This window comes from Glarea lozoyensis, assembly GCF_000409485.1.
Source record: "Glarea lozoyensis ATCC 20868 chromosome Unknown GLAREA6, whole genome shotgun sequence".
Lineage (NCBI taxonomy): Eukaryota > Fungi > Ascomycota > Leotiomycetes > Helotiales > Helotiaceae > Glarea > Glarea lozoyensis.
In genome coordinates, this window is record NW_007361001.1 from 1,971,088 (window position 1) to 1,990,595 (window position 19,508).

Below are 19,508 nucleotides of genomic sequence, written 5' to 3' on the forward strand. Positions count from 1 at the left end.
AGAATGCACAAGGGAAGGGAGTTGTAGTTCCTCACAATCGAATGAAACGGATTTCAATTGTATCAGCTTTACTACCAATACTACAGTCTGTACTACACTATCAAGCGAAAGAATCTATTTCTTCCAGATATACATGTGCCAGACTCATAGCCAAGTTAAGAATGGTATCACTACACCTCTCCTCGTATAAAGTATGTACACACCAAAAAGCCCGCCAGTTACTCCTAGAATACCACGGCACTAAGCAGACCCCTTTCCAGTCAACTTGGCAAAGAATGAAGTTAACCCGCTGCCTGGATTTGGCTTATTGTCATGAGCAACAAGGACACCCGACATCTCCTCCTCTTCCTCATCGTCGCTTAATGCCGTCTGACCATAATCACTCTTCGTCCGGCGCATTCCCAACTTCGCTCGTGTTGGGCTCTTGATGTGACCCGGACCAACAGTATTAGGTCTTTCGGGCGTATTTTGAGCCAAAGAAATCTGGTTTATGAATTCTTCTTCCTCCAAGCTCTCAACCATCTTTCGAGCAAGCTCTGATTTCTTAGACTTCTGCTCTGCTTTGTCTTTCAAGACTTCTTCTGAACGAATTCTCTTCATTTCGCGCCGTGTTCCAGTCTTGAATTTGATGGACCCGCTACCAGTGCTTTCTTGCTGTTCAAACGACAAGGACTTGCCGTTGCCGTATCGTACTTTGTTCTGATGATCGAAAGATATTGTTTCTTCGCCTCTATTAGTTAATTGTGCGTTTTCTGCCTGATGGTTCGAGGTCACACCCTCAGCAGGAGGGCTAAAGTCTGAGCTAGGATTTGGACAGCTCGACAGGCGGTTAATGGGTGGTCTTCCCTTATTATTCTTACCGCTAGTAGGTACTATGTCATTCAGAACACCCATAGCACGTGCCTTGAACCCCACAGGGTCATTGGAACCTTCGGACATATTTTGTCCAAATCCGCTTTTCTCGGTTATGTCTCCGATCAATAGGTTCATCTCAGTGAGACTTTGAGCCTCCTTAATTTGTTTTTGATTTTTCCCTTCGCAGCTCAGCAGAGAATGACCGACTGGGGTAGATATTCCACTTTCGAACTTGCAGTCTTTGAGACCATGCTGTGATGTGATAACGACAGTATCTTTTGACTCGCAACCTGTGAGCACATGAGAAACTGGCTGTATGGATCTGGAAGTCTGATTATCGCTCTCACATTCTATCAGAGTATGTCGTTTAGGAGACGATAAGTCAGTGTCAACATCGCATTCTGCCATTTCGTGCTGTGCCACTATGTCAAAACTGGTCCCTGAAGTGCACTCTTCAATACTGTGATGCGAAGCAATTTTTAGATGCTGGAGCTGGTTTTTCCGCTCACATGTTTCAAGTGTGTGGTCATTGGCTGGCTTTTGTGTCACAATATCAACGCAGCCGGCCAGATCGTGCTGTTCAGATTTGTTCTGTTGGGAAATTGCTGAGCTACATTGAATAAGTTCATGACAGCTTGAGACATTTTGTTGTTGAGCGGCAGACAAGTTCGATTCTTCGTAAATTGCAAGGGTGTGGCTAACTTCCAAAGCTGGTCCGATGCTAACACAGTCGCTCAGATTGTGTTGATCATTTCCTCCATGCGTTTCTGTGACGTTCGGCTGCGCCGAAGTTGTATTGCCAGCTTCTGTGGTGGTTGATTCGTCTATCGTAGGTTTGGAGATATCCTCGCAAACAGTCAGAGTATGTGTTTGACGGAACTTGGAAATCTTCTGCTGAAGCTCTGTTACGTTGGAATTTTCACAGACCAACAGTGCCTGCTTCTCTCCTGGGCCGTGGATATTTGTAGTAGTCTTAGAGGACGAGTTGGGCCGGTCATGTTGAGCTATACTTGTTGTCTGTGAAGTAGCTAAGGTGAAGGGTCTGCAGTCATTGAGTGGATGCTGTTGGACTGTCTCGCTAGAGTCAACCGACTCACATTGAGAGAGCCTGTGCTGTAGTGTATGATCAGCAACTGATCGAGCTCCTGAATCGCTAGCGAGATCAGCCGACGTTTGTGTTTCGAGCCAAGATTGTTGCTCTACCCGTTGATAGGATCCCGAGGTACTCTTTTGGTGATTACGACACTTGAGCATATGCTGACCATTGGAAGTCTCCACGATGACAACCTCACGGTTTTGAAGTTTGTCATCAGACACTGGTTGTTTTTCTTCTTGCTCTGTATTGTTGGCGCGGTGACTACCCGCGGTCCAAGACTGAGGTAACTTCTCACGAGTGTTTGGTTCTTGATGTCCCAGAAGCTCTTCTCCATCCTCGTCACCATCGGATAGATGGGCAGAGCTTAGTTTGGACCTGCGTTTCCCTCTCATCTTATTGAGAAACCCTGAAAGTGTTGAGATTGTCGACTTTCCGCCCCCGTCTGCTTTCGTTGGGGGAACGACAGGCTGTACCACCACGTTGGCACTCGCAGGAGATTGCTCTGAAAGAAAGCCTATTTCGTGAGTGCCACGCTGAGAGTTTCCAGGGATGGTGTCAATCTGAGCGGGAGGAGAAGCGTAAGTCATGGGCGGGTTGAGCCCCGGTGGATGGTTGTCAATCGAGCGCTTGTACCTTTTGTATGATCTGTCGGTTCTCAACCCATGACTGCCTTCACGGGCTCTGACCTCACGGTCAGATTGAGCCAGAACGCATGGTTGACAAAAGAATGAAATGAGACAGTCATCAGCATTGTTCCCTGCAATACCATACACACCACGCACCGAGGTCCTTAGCATCATGATAGGGACAAAGCTGACTATTTCGCTGTCGTTAGTACGAGAAAGAAGAATGAGGAAATGGCTACTCACACAGAGGGAAAACGATTCGAACTCCGAGGCAGCCCAGGCAATAACCGTTGCATCCTTCCGAAGTTTCCCAGGCATCGTCGAAACCATTCTGGCCTCTACTAAATCGTTTTATACGCCACTGAGTTTTGCCATAGAGAAAGCAAGGGCAAAACACAGCTTGAAAGCATGTCAAAGCATCACCTCGAGGCTCAATGCAGAACCCTGCCATCCAATGAGGATATGTTTCTGAATCATCAGCTCCCGCCGTTGTATACGGTACCGCAGCCCTTGGTGGAATGCGTGAGCCGTCAAGACTGGGTACATTGTTCTTAGGCTCCTTCGTAAGGACGTTATGCTTTCGAGGCGGGGTCGTTTGAAGCGGTGTAGCTGTTGTAGTTGTTGTTGTTAAGGAATTGCGGTGGGATAAATTGGCCGAGACCTTTGTCAGCGTTCCTACAGTACTCAAGGTATTCTTCATTGATGGGGCGTTGTGGAATGGGGCCTAGAGAGAGGTTAATATTTGTGACAGAAATGTATTAACGAGAAAGTAAAACCAACATGGTTAATAGATGGTGGTTCCATTGTAATGATGTTGTAGATCTGAAAGAGCAAAAGATGCAATGGACGGAAAGGATTGGCAAAGCAAAGAGAAAGCCTAGAAAGTTACAGAGAAATTTGCGTCGTTGTTTCCTTCATACTAACTATCCGCATTGAACCGAACCAATGCTCAGGATATAAAGTTACCTATTTAGCTAATAAGGGAAGGCACGACCTACCTTTCCCCCAGGGAAACGCCCTCGAACGGCTCTGGCTGAATGAAAGAAAAGATCCGGAAGCTATTCTGCTGTCAATACAAGACTTGGGCGTGCGTTTTAATTGCCTTCTCAGTTCATTATGTAACTTTTTAACATAATTGTGATAGTATTTACAGAGAGCCGGGCCCATATGTCGCTCCATTTTTTTGTTCTATATGCCCATCGTCTCCGGACTAAGTGATTCTGGACATCACATAATCTGGATAGACATGACAATCGTTTAAGTAGGGATCCAGTGAAAGCCAAACGAATTCTAGTTACAGAAACTATTTTGCAGGTCGATTGGGGTCAACAGGGCCCTTTGCTTTCGCCGTCTCTGGGGTTCCCTCTGCCTTTTTGCTCTTGTTTGGATTCTCGCTGATGTCAGTGGAATGTTTTGTATCTGTATTAGACAAGCCTTCCTGGGCACCACTATGTTTGCCTGCCGTTGCAGCCTAGAATCATTAGTTTCGGCAAAACTCAAATATTTTATATCAAAAAATTACCTGATCGTCAACAGCGCCAGATTTGGTGCCCTGATCACTTTCAAGTCTCAACTTCTTTCCTCCCTTTGCGTCTGGGATGATCTTCTTTGTGTTGCCGTTCTTCTTTTCAGGGCCGTCACTCTCATCCTCCGAAGAATCCGGTGTATCAGCTCCGCTCTCATCGCTGGAATCAGAATCATCCGGCTTGTCGGAGTCTTTGTCACTGTCGGTTTCTTTGCTCTCCTCGGCCTTGTCGTCGGACTTGTCTTCCTCCTCCTCCTCCTTTGGTTCTTCCTTCTCTTCTGGCTCCTCCTTCTCCTCCGGCTCTTCTTTCTCTTCTTCATGCTCCTCTGCGTGAGAATCATGGTGATCGTCATGTCCGTGAGAAGACTCGTGCTGGTTTGAAAGGAGGAACCCTAAATTGCCTAGGTTAGCAAACGATACCGCACGCTGCAAAACGCAGATTCCCAAACAGCCGCAAGCTGCCAATCCCACACAATCCGTAGAGATATTTGGCGCATGTTGTCGGCCATGATTTGGAAACTCCTCGGGAGATGGAAGACTTACAGCATGTTGGGACCGTCACTGCGACAGCACCAGCAGCCCTATATGACGTCGTCAGTAAATCGCAATACTACATAGATCACAGAAGGAACATACCACACAGCATCGCCGCTGGCCTTTGCAGCCTTGTGAGGGTCGGCGGTGGCATAATTTCTACGGGCAACGTTGCGGAACAATTGAGGACGGACGGCGGCTGGTCGTGTTGTTCGGAAGCAGGATCGCATCGCAGCAATTCTGGAGAACGCCATTGTGGGTGTAAACTGAACAATTAAGTCCAGCTATTCAACTAGTGTTGCTTATTAGTACAATGAACAGATAGTGAGGAGTTTGCAGAAACACACAATGTCAACGTCAGGTGCAATGGGTGAGAGTGGTGAGGAAAAGAATGGCTGGCATCGATCACACCAGAACGGCTCGAGCTCCGTACCTGTGCTCGCTGTGGTCCTGTCAAGCTAAAAAAGAGCTCAGACCATCTTTGAGATGTCATCGGCAACGGGCAGGTTGCCTGAGGTGTCAGTCGCGTTCTACCCCACCAAAGGTCAATAATACCGTGAATTGCATCTAGTATATTTCGCCGCTCCCACCCAACGAGCTACTTTGAAAAAGCACACAATTTGACCGAGGCGGCAGAGCGCAGATTATATAACTCATTCACTTCCTCGTTTCTGACCAGGTGGGTAATTGCTGTAGGTGAATTTCGCTGTCATCCGGAACTCGAGCCGTCTGCCTCGACCTAAGCTCTTCTGACATCGCTCAGGCATATCAAACAATCCGCATGGACTCTTCCAAGAACAGACAGACATCATAAGGCTTTACGGTTTTCACCTTCAACTACCTCGATAAAACCCTTGACGATGTCGTCGACCCAGATTCCTGCGAATCCCACCTCCCAAACAGTAGCTGGCCTGCTGCACAAGCTTCATGATGCCGATCCAGATTTTCGATACATGTCTTTGGATGATCTTTCGAAAGTACTCGAAAACGGGAAACCAGATTTTCTGCACCATGACTACAATACTGCGGCTAGAACGGTTGACGGTGTGTTGAAGACATTAGATGACCAAAATGGCGAAGTACAGAATCTAGCCATCAAATGGTAACCTCAAGCCGATCTACCTATCTTAAAGAGAAATAGTGCTGACTGCCTGAAGTCTGGGTCCTCTTGTCAAGAAGCTGCCCACCAACATCTTAGCTCCTCTCATCGAAAAGCTGTCGATGCTGAACCTCGAGAACTCCGTCGACAACTCGATCCCTGCGATGGCTCTGCGAACTGTTGTCGTTACACTTCCAAGACCAATCACCGGTGTGGCTGCATCCAAAGAAGTCAGCGAGTCATACTCTGCCGTTAGCAGAGTCCTGGTTCCTCGATTAGTTGGTCGTGTTGTACTTCAGAATCCTTCGTCAAAGGCAGTAAAGCTCCCACCGCCACCACCTGGTATGCTAGACATCGAGTCCGAAAAAGAGCTAGGAGCGGAATCTGTGGACGTTCTGATAGAAGTTGTCAGATGCTTTGGGCCTATGTTACAACAGCCGGAAGTTGAAGCCCTTCAGGGGCTGTTGCTAAATATTTTGGAGTCAGAACGAGCTAGCCCAGCGGTCAAGAAGCGAGCTGTTGTTGCAGTTTCTATTCTTGCTATATATCTGACAGACGATGACCTCAGCGGATTTGTTTCTCACCTCATTGAAGCGCTCCGGAACCCACATCTTACGCCAATTCATAGACGTTTATACATCACAATATTAGGCTCTATGGCCCGATCAATCCCAGCTAGATTTGGACCATATCTACGGCAACTAGCACCTTTTGTTCTTTCTGCTCTAAGCCAACAGGAGCTAGATGATCACCTGGAAAGTACCGCTGAAGACGGTGAACCGGACCCTGAATTTGACGACGTCAGAGAGTCAGCACTGGTCGCTCTGGACGGCTTCCTTTCCTCCTGTGGAAGCGAGATGCGCATCTACACCGATGAAATCATCTCTAGTGTACTCCGTTTCTTAAAGTTTGACCCCAACTACAATGACGATGATGATGAAGAAATGGGAGGCACTCAAGAAGACGAAGATGATATGGATGGATTTGATGACGATGATGATTTCGAAGCTGATGCCGGCTTTGACGACGACGATGATGATACTAGCTGGAAGGTTCGCCGATGTGCAGCGAAGACTCTTTACACTCTCATATCGACTCGGGGCAGCGGCGATTTGTTGGAGGATGGCACTCTTTACTCAAAAGTTGCTCCAATTTTGGTACAACGATTCAACGAGCGAGAGGAGAATGTTCGCCTCGAGGTTATTGCAACAATGTCTTCATTGGTTCGTAAAACTGGTGAAGGAGTGCTGGTAAATTCTTCCGGCGACGACGCTGATTATGTCAACCATGCTCCGCAAAGTCGCAAGCGAAGAAGAGAAAGCAGCATTACAGCTAGTTTCGACACGAAAGCTCTGCTGTCAAAGTCTGCAGGCTTAACCTCACCCACAATCGAGCCCGTACCCGCATCTGGTCCACGGGCTGACCTTGCAGCAATGATTCCCGCTGTGGTCAAAGCTAGTACGAAGTTGATGAAAGGAAACTCAATTCCGACTAAGCAGGCGCTCATCAACTTCCTTGACGATGTTGTGTCTGTCCAAAATGGGGGCCTGGCAGAGTATTTCGGCCAAATTGTTGACCCAATCGTAGACTCTATTAGACCAGCCTCTGGTTTTCAGGGGGCTTCGACTTCCATCACGAGCGGCGGAGCTGCCTCGGCTACAGCGAACACATTGCGAATTGCGTCTTTACATCTGATCGGAGACATTGCTCAGACACACTCCTCAAGCGTGTTGAAACCATTTTTGGCCAAGATTGTCCCTGGCGTTGTGTCTGCTGTCAATGATAAATACTACAAGATATCCAGTGAGGCTATCGTCACTGTGGAGCAATTGATCAAAGCTTTGACACCTCCAAGATCTAGATCAGTTAATCAAGATCATAAATCTGACGTCCAGCAGCTCTATAAAGTTATCATCGGGCGTGTTGCCGCTAATGATGCGGATTTGGAGGTAAGACAGCGAGCAATCAGTGCTCTTGGGATTCTGTTAGCTCGCAGTGCATCGGTCGAGGGATCTTCGCTCTTGCCAGTTTCCGACCGCAAAGCAGCTATGGATATCCTTAGTGAGCGGTTGAAAAACGAGACGACTAGAATAGCTGCTGTCCATGCCATTGACACAATTGCGGCGTTGACCATGGCTAAGGACACGCTCGAACCATCTTGGATTCGAGAGGTATCCCTCGAATTGTCTGCTCAGCTGCGAAAGGCCAATAGAGCTTTGAGAGGCGCGAGCCTGGGTGCTCTCAAAAATCTTGTCGTATCTCCTTCGGCCAGAAACGCACTTGACGAATCGACTGTTCAAGGCTTGACAAGTGCCCTCCTTCCGCTACTTACCGCAACTGATTTACATCTTCTCGGTCCTGCTTTGTTGGTGCTTGCAGCACTTGTCGGCGATAATCCTAAGCTTGTCGTTACAGATGAATTAAACGCGGCTCTGTGTACTCTGTTAACTGCTTCGCTTGGTGGGGCTGTGCTAGATGCCGTCCTGTTACTCGTCTCCAAGATTGGAGAGCAGCAGGTTGGCCAGAAACTTATGCTTGGACTTCTAAATACGGTCAGCATCAATGGAGACCCAGCTGTTGTCGGAAAAGTGATTGGCACTCTACTTGTTTATGGAGGTACATCCGTTGGTGTAAAGATTGACAACTTCCTTGATGAAGTGGTCAATCCCACCTCAGATGACGCTAAGCGAAGCCTTGCTTTGGCGGTCCTTGGTGAGGCTGGACTCCGTTTAGGCGGAAAATCACCACTGAAGCCTTCTACGTTCACGGCTCAATTCAATTCGCAGTCCGAGAAGGTCCCACTTGCTGCTGCAACTGCGTTGGGTCGTGCTGGTGCTGGTAACATACCAGTATATTTGCCGGCAATTCTCTCTGGTATGGAAAAGGGCGGAAATGCCCAGTATCTACTACTTCATTCTATCAAAGAGATATTGCAGCACGCAAGCAACAGCTCTGCCGATATTAGCAACTACACAAAGTCAATCTGGGATCGATTACTCAGTGCCTCTCAAGCCGAGGATAACAAGGCTGTTGGGGCTGAATGCATCGGTCGACTCTCGGTCATTGACCCAAAGACTTATATGCCACAACTACAGGTAAGGAATCTTTGATTATGGGTTCACTCATTTATGTACTGACTTCTTTAGAACTATCTGAGAGACCCAACACCTTCCGTCCGGGCAATGATCATTCAGGCTATCCGGTATACACTTCAAGATAGCGACGAGGCATTTGATGCTGTTCTTAGGGCGTCTTTGATTGAGATGTTGAAATTGATGCTAGCAGATACTGAGCTTGAAAATCGCCGTCTCGCTTTGACGACATTGAATTCGGCTGTGCATAATAAGCCGGACCTCATCATTCCAAATCTAGGCATCTTGTTACCTTTGGTCATGAACGAATCCACAATTAAGCCGGAACTCATCCGAGAAGTACCAATGGGTCCTTTCAAGCATAAGGTCGATGACGGTTTGGAGGTTCGAAAAGTATGCAGATATTCTTTTATCGTCTTTCTATCCCTTGGAAAAAGATTATTAACATTATATTTCAGAGCGCTTATGAGACTTTGTACTCCCTAATGGAAATAGCCTTCCGAAAAATCAACACCTTGGATCTTTTCGACCGCGTCATCGCTGGTCTCAAAGATGAGCACGACATTCGTGCACTTTGCAACCTCATGATTACCAAACTTGTAGTGCTAGATCCAGATGAGACTACTCGCCGCCTTGATTCAATTGCAGAGTGCTTCCGCAAGATCTTGTCGATCAAACTGAATGACAACACTGTGAAGCAAGAAGTAGAGAAGCAAGAGGAAGCGAGTAAGAGTGTTCTTCGGGTATCTTTAATTTTACACAACGCAATTCCCGGCGCAAGTACCGCTATGGGAACACAGGCTAGTCAACACCAAATCTGGCGAACTTATTGGGAATGGATAGAGAAAGACTTTGAGCCTATTTTACGGGCGTTGAGAGACGAGAACAAGGAGATGTCGGCCTAACTTTCGTTATAACACGATGAAAACGAATAAGGAATCAGCGAATCTGGTTTGTGATGAGAGACGAAAATTATGAATTGCGAAGAAAATTGGGGCTCTGTGCTACCGATGTGGGGGCAGACCCAACGCATAGCTTGCGTGTTTTTGGTGATTTGTGGCTTTGAGCATATGATATTAGATAGATGCATGTGATAGCGCCAGATACGAAAATGAAGACACGATTTGCACGAGATGATGCGTATGATGTGAGGCTGGATGTGAGAGGTCATGAATAATGAGTCTGAGAAATCTTACGCTTAACAATATTATGACAGCTTTCCAGATACTACTCTATTTCTAACGTTTTCCTTAAGGATACCCCCGGTTGGTAGAGTTATGTGCACAGTCTCCAAATTAACGTAACAGATCCGATCTATGTGACTCGACTTGTCTGAGCATTTGTAGTCCCTAAAAGAAAGTTTTAAATGGCGAACGAGTCTGACTGACTATCTGGCGAGCTATAGATACCTCATTATCAGATCCTAGGGATTCGTTGCTAGGACAGACTTGTAGCTGGCTTTGAGAATATGAATCACAAGAGTCAGTCATTCCAAAGAACTGCAGGTTTAAGACTGGCAATTTGACAACTGTTTGTTGGTTGTTAGTTGGATGTTTTGGGGTGTGTAAGCACCAGGAGATGCAGTATGATCAGTCCTGGTTTCTGGATGCATCCATAGTCTGGGTTAAGAACAAGCAAACAACTGATTGTTGTATTGGCGAGGCTTTATATTTAACGTATTAGAGATGTGTTCATGAGTGACGTTGAGATGTTGGCGAAATGTTGAAGCACGCTTAGCGGAGGATGACGGAAATGCTGATGATCGTCCACTCCTTTTTGTTGTAACTCAAATGCATCTTCGTAGGTGAGTTTATCCGGCACTCGGTGTCAGACCCAACCTGTTGGAAAGACGGTACTTGATACTGCTTGAGCCTCAGAAATTTAAAATAGTAAAGCCGCAAGCACAACTACACTCCCTACTACAATTTAAAATGCCGCTGCCTCCTCATAAGCTGACAATCAGAGGCGGTTGCAACTGCGGCGCTATCAAGTATGAAATTTCCATCCCTGAAATCGCCCAACGCCCTCTTCATCCATCTTCCTCGGCGACAGATATTTTATGCCTACCATTCATCGCCACAGATCACTGCAACGACTGTCGCAGCGCCTTAGGCACTATCTTGCCAATGTGGATATGCTCACCTATCTCAATGATAAAAGCCTCTGTTGTCCTGCGATCCAAAGCCTCCCTACCCTCAGAAGCTTCAAAACGCAAAAACGAAATCGATGAGCCTAGAACACCATATCTCCCAGCTCACAACATCTTTACACCTGGTTCTATCAGCGAAGACTCATTCCTAATGTTCTTTGAGTCTTCAGAGAATCGGCGCAGATCATTTTGCGGTCGTTGTGGGACTAATATTTCATATGCTGCGTTGCCTATGCCTGAGGGCTGGCCTGATATGCTGGATATTGTGCTAGGGACTGTGGATCGTGAGGATCTGAGTGGGGAGGCTTTGAAGCCTGAGAGGCAGCTTTGGTGGGATTGTGGAATTGAATGGATCAAAGATATGAGTGTTCAGGGGGTTGGGGAGGTTCCGAGACATCCTGATTATAAGGTTGATGTCGTTGATGAGGGTAAATGATGGTGGTGGTAGATTGAAGAAGTGTTGGTTATGTTGTCTGCTAGTTTTGTTAGGAGTATGTTAATTCCTCGGTTATTTCCTCTTTGTTTCTGTGGTTCTGTGTTTTGCCTGATAAATAGCAGCTCCTAAACCGACCTATCAAATAGAGAATGGTCTCACTCTTTCGATATAGAGCTAGCACCATTCAAGAATCTCATATAATTTTCTTCCGTGGCCGTACTTGATGTTACCGAATTTGAGGTCCGGAAGAGGTGAAGATGGGGCAAACATTGGATGACACTTCAAATACAGACATCACTAAATTACTAGTAAATTTGGGAACTAACCCTTGTATGATTTGTTGAAGAACCGTGCCATTCGAAATTGGCTGAAACTCGAAGTATTCTTGTTGGTGAAAGTTTTCTTGCTAGATGCTAGACTTTTCGTGACAATCAATAAGTCTTATGTAGGACTGAAAGCATGGAAATTTATATTTCTTGCGTTGTCGAAGGAATGGGGAGGAAAAGCACTCTTAGCATTATCGAAGTATAAGAAGTGAGAGGGAGACGGTATCAACCGATATATGTCAGGGAGTCAGCTAGCCACTACTGTATCTAAACTGCTCTGCTCGACCACAAAATTGATTATCTACCTAGGTAATTACCTTCTCTATTCGGTCGTTTGATTTCTGTTGACATGTCTTTATATTTTCCTTTTCTTTTCGGAATTATACATTACCCCATTCTTCGTTCGGCGGTTCCGGGTAGCATGCTTCCACATATGCTGAGAGAGCACCTCATCAGGCTACTCTATGTCGATTCGTCACTGTTCTAAGCTTTTTCAAGCTCGCCAAGGTTGTCCAGGCTCCGAGCTTGATTCTGACAGAACTGGTTAGCGTTACGCTTAGTCATCAATCAGGTGACTTCGATTATACTCTAATAGTACAATATATACGATTATCAACGACCACTAGTTCTATCAGATTTTCTTCGCAGATATTGCGGAATTAATCAATGGTGCGAAACTAGAACGCCGCGGCTCGATGGGCAAATAGTACAAAGCAGTGGCGCACGCACCCAGTACTGTGCCAGATAACAAGCCTCTTTATATTTTGCTTATCACTCTTGGCTCCTTCCTTCTCCAAGCACCACCGACCGGCTTTGCGCACCAGCAATACTACCCAGGTTAGACAGCAAGGACAGTTGCTTGGTGTTTTCGAGTTCCCCCTCTTTTGGTGGTCCCTGTTTCCTTGTCTATCTGTCGCGACCTTCCTGCTTGGGTGGTGGGCGGTCTTGGCTGCATTCTTCCAAGACCTAGGTACCTGCAGTCTACATTTACCAGATGGAAAAGTACGAAAAGCACCTTCGGAGACGGCAAGGAATCACACATGAAGATTCCTAAAGAGGCAAATAGCTATAGCTATCATGTACTGGTACCTGGAGTATAAGATGTGGGAGAATTCCCCCCCTGATTCAAAAAAAGCTCTGTAGTGTTGCATTGTTCAATCTATACACTCTACAGATTCTTTCGCCCACGATGAAGTTCTCCTCCGCTCTCAGTCTCGTTGCGGGACTTGTGGCCATCTCAGAAGCAGCTCCGTCGACTTCAGTTGTTGAGTCGCGTGCTCTTCCTTTGGTGCAATCCGTAAGTGATTTGCTCTGCTCGACTGAAAATCAAAACAATTAAAACAATCAACTAACTCTCATTCAAGAACCAACTCCGTCGAGTCCTCCTCCGCTCCGAGCTCTTGAAGAAAGGACAAATCCTCGAGGACTTCGCATACTCGTGGTCAGGCAGGAATCGACTCATTGGTACAATTGGCCACAACAAGACTGTCAATTACCTCTATGACACTCTGGTGGCCACAGGGTACTATGATGTCGCATTCCAAAAATTCCTCATTTCCACCCCAATCAACGAGACCTTCACTGTTGGCAACAGCTCCTATGAGACTGTAGCAATGGCTTTCTCAGAGGCTGGAAAGGTTACAGCCCCAATCGTTAAGGTCGCTAATTTGGGATGTGATGCTGTAAGTTGTGATTGATACTTCTCTACGTAAGGAACATATGGTTAATGATCATATTATAGGCCGACTTCCCAGACCTCACTGGAAAAATCGCTCTGATCTCTAGAGGATCATGTACCTTCGTCATCAAGGCAAGTTTCGCCGAGGCTGCCGGTGCGCTTGGTACCGTTATCTACAACAACGTCTCGCCCGGTGTGATTGCAGGCAGTGGCGAGGGTGACTTCGGTCCAGTTCTCAGCATTACCCTCACCGATGGACAGGCTCTTGTAGCAAAGCTTGCTACTGGCGCAACTGTTATTGGTACTATGAATGTTGATATCGACTCCATTACTACGTAAGCACACCTCGTTCTCACCACCCATCCCTCGCTAATGTGGACTAGCTACAATGTCATTGCTGAAACCAAGGGTGGTGATCACAACAATGTTCTCATGCTTGGTGCCCATACCGACTCCGTCGAGGCTGGTCCAGGTATCAATGACAATGGTTCTGGCAGCATCGGTATCCTCGAAGTTGCTCTTCAACTCACGAAATTCTCTGTCAACAATGCAGTCAGATTTGGATGGTGGTCAGGAGAGGAAGAAGGTCTGTTGGGCGCAACCTACTACGTCGAGAACCTGTCAGCCGCCGAATCAGCCAAGATCCGCCTTTACATGAACTTCGATATGATTGCCTCCCCCAACTTCGTCTATCAAATCTACGATGGAGACGGATCATCATTCGGAACTTCTGGTGCCCCTGGTTCTGCAGAACTCGAACATCTCTGGGAAGCATATTTCCCAACCGAAGCAGGACTCGCCTTCGACTCCACCGCTTTCGATGGCCGTTCTGATTATGGACCATTCTTAGACGCCGGTATCCCAGCTGGTGGACTTACATCTGGTGCTGACGAGGTCAAGACTCCTGAGCAGCAAGCTATCTTTGGCGGTACTGCTGGAATCATTCTCGATCCAAACTACCACACTGCCCAGGATACCTTGAAGAACTTGAATGTTGGCGTTTGGGTCCAGATGACCAAGGGCATCGCTCATGCGGTGGCTACTTATGCCCGAAGCTGGGAGGGTTTCCCAACCAGAGTTACCAAGCGCGACGCGTCTGTTTCTACAGTCTACAAGCCAACCCGAAAGGGTGGTCTTTGGATCTCGTAGATCAGAAGGTTATGCTGGAATGTTAGATATGAGAGAAATGATGTAATGAATCAAAAATTCAATGTAAATACATAATGAAACTTGGTTGAAGCATGTTTGTGTGCAATTTTCCGTGAATAGATGACCATTTTCCAACCACACTGTCAAGAACTCTCTTCTACTGGTCCATAACTCAGCCCAAGCTTACCATTGAATAGAATGGAAAAACATTAACTGTGTCATCTCTCTGTGCACTTTGATTCACGGAGCATTTAACCAGCCTTAGTAAGTAACCGGGATTTACATCTTTTGGAGTTGAAGCAATCTCAAGGGGGAAGATCTGTTCTGGAAGTGACTGCTTACGGTCTTGGTCAACTCTGGTGATGCTGACTTGCCGTTGTGGTAATATATATCCTTTTTTTGTTATAAAGATCTGTTCTCTCTGACAATCAATTTGGATATGGCGAGATATTGATGAGATGTTGGCGACAGTTTCCATCAAATACTTCTTTTCATCTTCTGATTCTGCGTCGTTTTTCCAAGTATGTATCTTGTAAAGGATATCCACTATACTAAAATAGTTTAACTTTTAAATTAAGAAGAAATTTTAAAAAAAATGTTAGATAGTTCTTTATAAATCTAATATAATTAGCTAATATATATCCAACGTTATAACCTTATAGTAAAATACTAATAACTATAAACGTAGGTTTTTATTTAATTTTTCTTTTCGAACAATATGTAAATTATAACTATAGCTATTGGTCTCATGTATACTCATCAATCACAAGTTATCACGATTAATCTTTGATCATTATTCATTGAGGAGCCCTCGTCGTGTTTGCTATGCACCCTTCTCCCAAATGATAACCCTGCTCAAGAACGAGGCTTGTACTGAAACTTTCTATGTGATGCACGACATCTGAGTCGTCTGTGACCCATCGGACCAAAATGAAAGGCTTGTCAACCAGCTGAGGCTGTACTTTGCAGGGTTCTGCTTCGGATGAGCTGTTCCATCATCAAGATGAGGCTCTGGTTGACTTGTAATAGCCAATGTCGTTTCAAGGCCAGGTTCCACAGCCTTAGTGACGAGAACTAGTTGTAATGAAGAGAAGTATCTTTCTCAAAGAAGCAGTTTCGGTGTCTTCGTGCCGTTCGTTTGGATTTCGTTTGGATTAAGTGGTGCCAATAAGCATTTGCTCCGCCTCTTTTAATAATTCGGCGTTAAGACGTCAAATCACCATACTTGACAGACACTCGACAGCCCTATACGGGTTCATCCAAACCTATTTGAGCACAGTTTGTTGGGCCGATTGCCGCCTGACCATGCTGAACCCAACTGGATCCCCCCGCCTTACCACCCATTTTGGACCCCTGTTCGTGCTCCCCACCAGCCTTTACGAACGTTGTCCATGACGTCCTACCCAGCCGGAGACGCTTATTTGGCTACCTAAAGTCGAACGTTGACTCTGGCTTCATCCTCTTTTTGATCTCCTAATAACTTAGTATTATCCGTCTTCGATAACCTCAAGGTTGACTCAAAACGGATCTCCAACAAGTGCGGCGTCGAGTCATAATTTGGACCCCTGTGGTTCATTCCATCGGGAACGCGCGAAGAAGCGTCGAACGAGACTTGGATACATCCACGCGGATATCCGTCAATACATCACATCCCGCCACCATGGTCTAAGAAGCGGCGAAATTTAATGGAAAAGAAGTAGTAATCATACGCAATGAGTTTCGGTGCCTCGCTGTCGGATATCATCATCGTCGTTACTTTCTGCAAGACTCTTTACAGAAAGTGTAGAGACGCAAGTGGGGTATGTTCAGCTCGTATTGATCAATATCTCGGTCGCACAAACTTTTCTGACTCGGCACGATATAGGAGTACGATGAGATATCGCGCGAAGTCAAAGCATTATACACTGTTCTACGACATCTAAAATACGAACTCGAAGCCCCAGAATCTCCATTGAACCGCGACCGATCAATATGGGGTCGCCAACTTGCGCCGATCGTCCGCGACTGTGATTCCTCGTTGCACCAACTGGATGGAATACTGCAGAAATATGGAAGACTTGCTGGCGACAGTGGTAGTTCGCCAATTTCTCCCAAGGTGGCATGGGACAAATTCAAGTTTGGAAGCAATGAGATGGACCAGCTTGGAGCACTTAGGGTTAAGTTGATTTCGCACAAGTCAAGTTTGACGTTATTTCTGGATACGATACAACTACATCAAACTGGGAAGATTACGACGACCTTGAGTGGTCATGGGGAGCAGCTGGATATTATCCTAGACAAGGTCGATGCGATCGCTGCGAAAATGAGCAACCAAAAGTCTGGCAGTGTTATGACAAGCTACGATAATGATGATAAAGAGGTCTGGAAGGATTTCCGGAGGGAGCTGGTTGCGGAGGGGTTCTCAAGCTCTGTCTTGCAACAGCATAAAGATGTTCTAAGAGCATATATCCGCGAAATCGACCAAAAAGGTTTGCTGGACCCATCGCCTAGTCCGGCACCCGAGCCGTCAGGTATCAACCCTCACCAGTGGCTGGAATCAGTTCAGCCTCAAGCAACCGGCAACTCGCAAGCTTCAATAGACTCTTCGAAGACATTGAGAAGTGACGATAGTAAAAAGGAAATGATGTTTCGAGAAGAGAATATAAAGTTTCCAGCATCTTTGAAAGCCGAAATGATGTCATCAGATACAGGCAGGGTGAATAGCCAGAGGCAACCGTAAGCGATTCAACTGTATAAACTAGGTCAGTTCTAATGTTTGTAGACCACAACAAGAAAGTATTGCTTCGACTACCGTCGCGAAGAAGGAGCCTTTACAGGTTCCCAATTTGAGAATACCAGAAGCGGAAAAGCCACAGTACTTCAACACGAGCGGATCTGATTCTGGTTCAGAATCTGATGCATTCTCGGACAATTCTGGTTCGGATTCAGGTAGAGCTATTATACGAACAAGTGAGCTAGTTGCCTTAAGTCAAGCTTTGAGTGTACGTCCCGCTGTTTTACCCAGCAGCTTTGGAAGTAATATGTCGTATGGTGATCAGACTGTACGACGGTCGATCGAGTACCCTTCGCAAGTAAACACGAACTTAGGTTCGGCCTTGACCCAACCAGTGGCCATACCAATTCGTTCTGGGAATACGAGCAATATCTCTAGAGAAGGGTTTGGCACAAGTCCGCGGCCAGAGGCGTTCCGCCTGGCACCGGATTCTCAGGGAAATCCAATTCCTCCTAATGCTAAGTGGACCAAGATCAATCGTCGTTTGGTATCTCCCGAAGTGCTGGACCAGGATAGGAGGAGATATGAAGCGTAGGCGAATAGAATGTTGACTGAGTTACATGCCTGTGCTAACCTGGTTGTTTTAGGAGACCAGAATTTGTTGCGGTGCTCGGCGTTTTGAGCAGAAAGGAGATTGAGGACTATGCGGCTAGATCGGAAATTTTGCGAAACGCCCGTCGGCGAAGAAGCAATCCAACTCCTCATCAACAAGAAAATGTGAAGGTGCGATTGCCAAAAGAACATTCGCGTCCAATACCGTCTTCTGGAGATGAGTCATCAGAAACAGACGACCAGCAGAGAAGCGGCAAGAGGAAGGAGCATCGCTCGTATACCCCATCAGTAGCTGGCAGTGATATCAAGCCTCAGTCTGGATATCCCAACCCATATGGTGCGCCTCCTTCCCCAGTGCTTTCAACAACATCAACACAATACGAGAGAGAGAGAACTCCAAGATCATCTCGTGATCATAGACATGAAAGTAAAAGATACGACTCTTCGTCATCTGAAAGCGAGCACAGACACAAGTCGCATTCTCATCATAAGCGAGACAAAGATTACTCGCATAAGAGATCCAGTACGGCGTCAAGAGCAACTTCGAGCAGTTCATCTCATGGACGACACAGAAGCGACAGAGACAAGAAGAATAGTAGGTGGAGAGAGAATCTTACAGCTGCAGGACTTGGTGGTGCTGCAGCAAGTTTATTAGGGGTGTTATCTGAAGCAGCCGAGGGACTGTGATGTTGCGTACGATTTAATGATTGGATTTTTGACGATCAGCCATGGCTCAGGTGCATTTCGGGGTTGTATTATCAGGGACCTTTATTGGGTGAAACCGACATAGTCTGGTCTGGATTTTGAACTATTATGCGATGCTCACAAGGTAAAATCAGTACGATATGGAATTGAAAGTAGGACGCGTTGGAAAGGGTTGGAATGAGGGGTTACTCTCGTTTAGGAAGGCGATCCAAAGTTATCGGGCGTTTCCATAGTGAGTGCCAGTAGTCTAATATCCCTATTTGGAGAACGATTTGATACATCTACAGATTTTGAAACTGGATATGTTTTTGCAACCATCTACTCGGTGTTTCTTTCCTTCCAATCATTGCACGGCAGTCACTACAGCAGATTCCAGATTCCTTGACAATGGAAAGGCACATATCGATTTCATTTTGAATCTCTACAAATACTTGTTTCTCACAGAAGCTGGTAAAGTTCCGCCCGCCCGCTTCTATTCTCGATCCATAATCCGATATTTCCGGATCTTACAGATTATGAACTACTGCAGCAGATCGCGAAGACATTATTTGCAGAGCATCTCTTGTGAAGTTCGAAGATCCAAGACCCAAGACGACGCTGGGTATAGCGGGGAGGCGAGGGATGCGAGGAAGTGGGCCCGCTTTACCCCCCTTAATTGTTTAGACTCGCTTAGGCAAGCTGCAGGCGAAAGATTGGTGGACACTCTCCGCGAACCTTATGGACAGCGGGTATGGCGCCCAGTGAATGAGCTACCCCGCAACACGCTAGGAGCCTGGCGTCTCCAACGTCGATCCGTGCCTTTAGCTTTGGCACTCTGCCTCCTTGACCATACTTCCAGACTTCGTAAGGTTCTTAGCTCTCCTTTCCAACATTGTTCACGTCCAATTGTACGTCAATATGTTTACTGATACGA

The 19,508-nt window shown here is 46.4% G+C and overlaps 6 protein-coding genes across 6 annotated transcripts; 4 read left to right on the forward strand and 2 right to left on the reverse strand.

The window, feature by feature from the left end:
- Nucleotides 1-240: 240 nt before the first annotated feature.
- On the reverse strand, nucleotides 241-3,381 carry GLAREA_02967 (uncharacterized protein; the record flags this gene model as incomplete). The annotated part of the gene is made up of 3 exons (XM_008088052.1): nucleotides 241-2,768; nucleotides 2,821-3,301; nucleotides 3,358-3,381. 3 exons carry the CDS (start codon nucleotides 3,379-3,381, stop codon nucleotides 241-243), a joined length of 3,033 nt encoding a protein of 1,010 aa, XP_008086243.1.
- Nucleotides 3,382-3,880: 499 nt separating this feature from the next.
- GLAREA_02968 (uncharacterized protein) lies at nucleotides 3,881-4,890 on the reverse strand (the record flags this gene model as incomplete). Its single annotated transcript, XM_008088053.1, has 4 exons — nucleotides 3,881-4,048; nucleotides 4,100-4,494; nucleotides 4,646-4,683; nucleotides 4,739-4,890. 4 exons carry the CDS (start codon nucleotides 4,888-4,890, stop codon nucleotides 3,881-3,883), a joined length of 753 nt encoding a protein of 250 aa, XP_008086244.1.
- A 606-nt stretch (nucleotides 4,891-5,496) lies between these two features.
- GLAREA_02969 (ARM repeat-containing protein) lies at nucleotides 5,497-9,732 on the forward strand (the record flags this gene model as incomplete). Its single annotated transcript, XM_008088054.1, has 4 exons — nucleotides 5,497-5,738; nucleotides 5,794-8,830; nucleotides 8,882-9,220; nucleotides 9,286-9,732. The coding sequence occupies 4 exons, from the start codon at nucleotides 5,497-5,499 to the stop codon at nucleotides 9,730-9,732; spliced, it is 4,065 nt and encodes a 1,354-aa protein (XP_008086245.1).
- A 1,026-nt stretch (nucleotides 9,733-10,758) lies between these two features.
- Nucleotides 10,759-11,412, forward strand: GLAREA_02970 (Mss4-like protein; the record flags this gene model as incomplete). Its single annotated transcript, XM_008088055.1, has 1 exon — nucleotides 10,759-11,412. One exon carries the CDS (start codon nucleotides 10,759-10,761, stop codon nucleotides 11,410-11,412), a length of 654 nt encoding a protein of 217 aa, XP_008086246.1.
- A 1,515-nt stretch (nucleotides 11,413-12,927) lies between these two features.
- On the forward strand, nucleotides 12,928-14,565 carry GLAREA_02971 (Zn-dependent exopeptidase; the record flags this gene model as incomplete). Its single annotated transcript, XM_008088056.1, has 4 exons — nucleotides 12,928-13,035; nucleotides 13,103-13,420; nucleotides 13,480-13,751; nucleotides 13,800-14,565. 4 exons carry the CDS (start codon nucleotides 12,928-12,930, stop codon nucleotides 14,563-14,565), a joined length of 1,464 nt encoding a protein of 487 aa, XP_008086247.1.
- Nucleotides 14,566-16,277: 1,712 nt separating this feature from the next.
- On the forward strand, nucleotides 16,278-18,577 carry GLAREA_02972 (uncharacterized protein; the record flags this gene model as incomplete). Its single annotated transcript, XM_008088057.1, has 4 exons — nucleotides 16,278-16,364; nucleotides 16,430-17,280; nucleotides 17,327-17,869; nucleotides 17,926-18,577. The coding sequence occupies 4 exons, from the start codon at nucleotides 16,278-16,280 to the stop codon at nucleotides 18,575-18,577; spliced, it is 2,133 nt and encodes a 710-aa protein (XP_008086248.1).
- Between the last annotated feature and the right edge of the window lie 931 nt (nucleotides 18,578-19,508).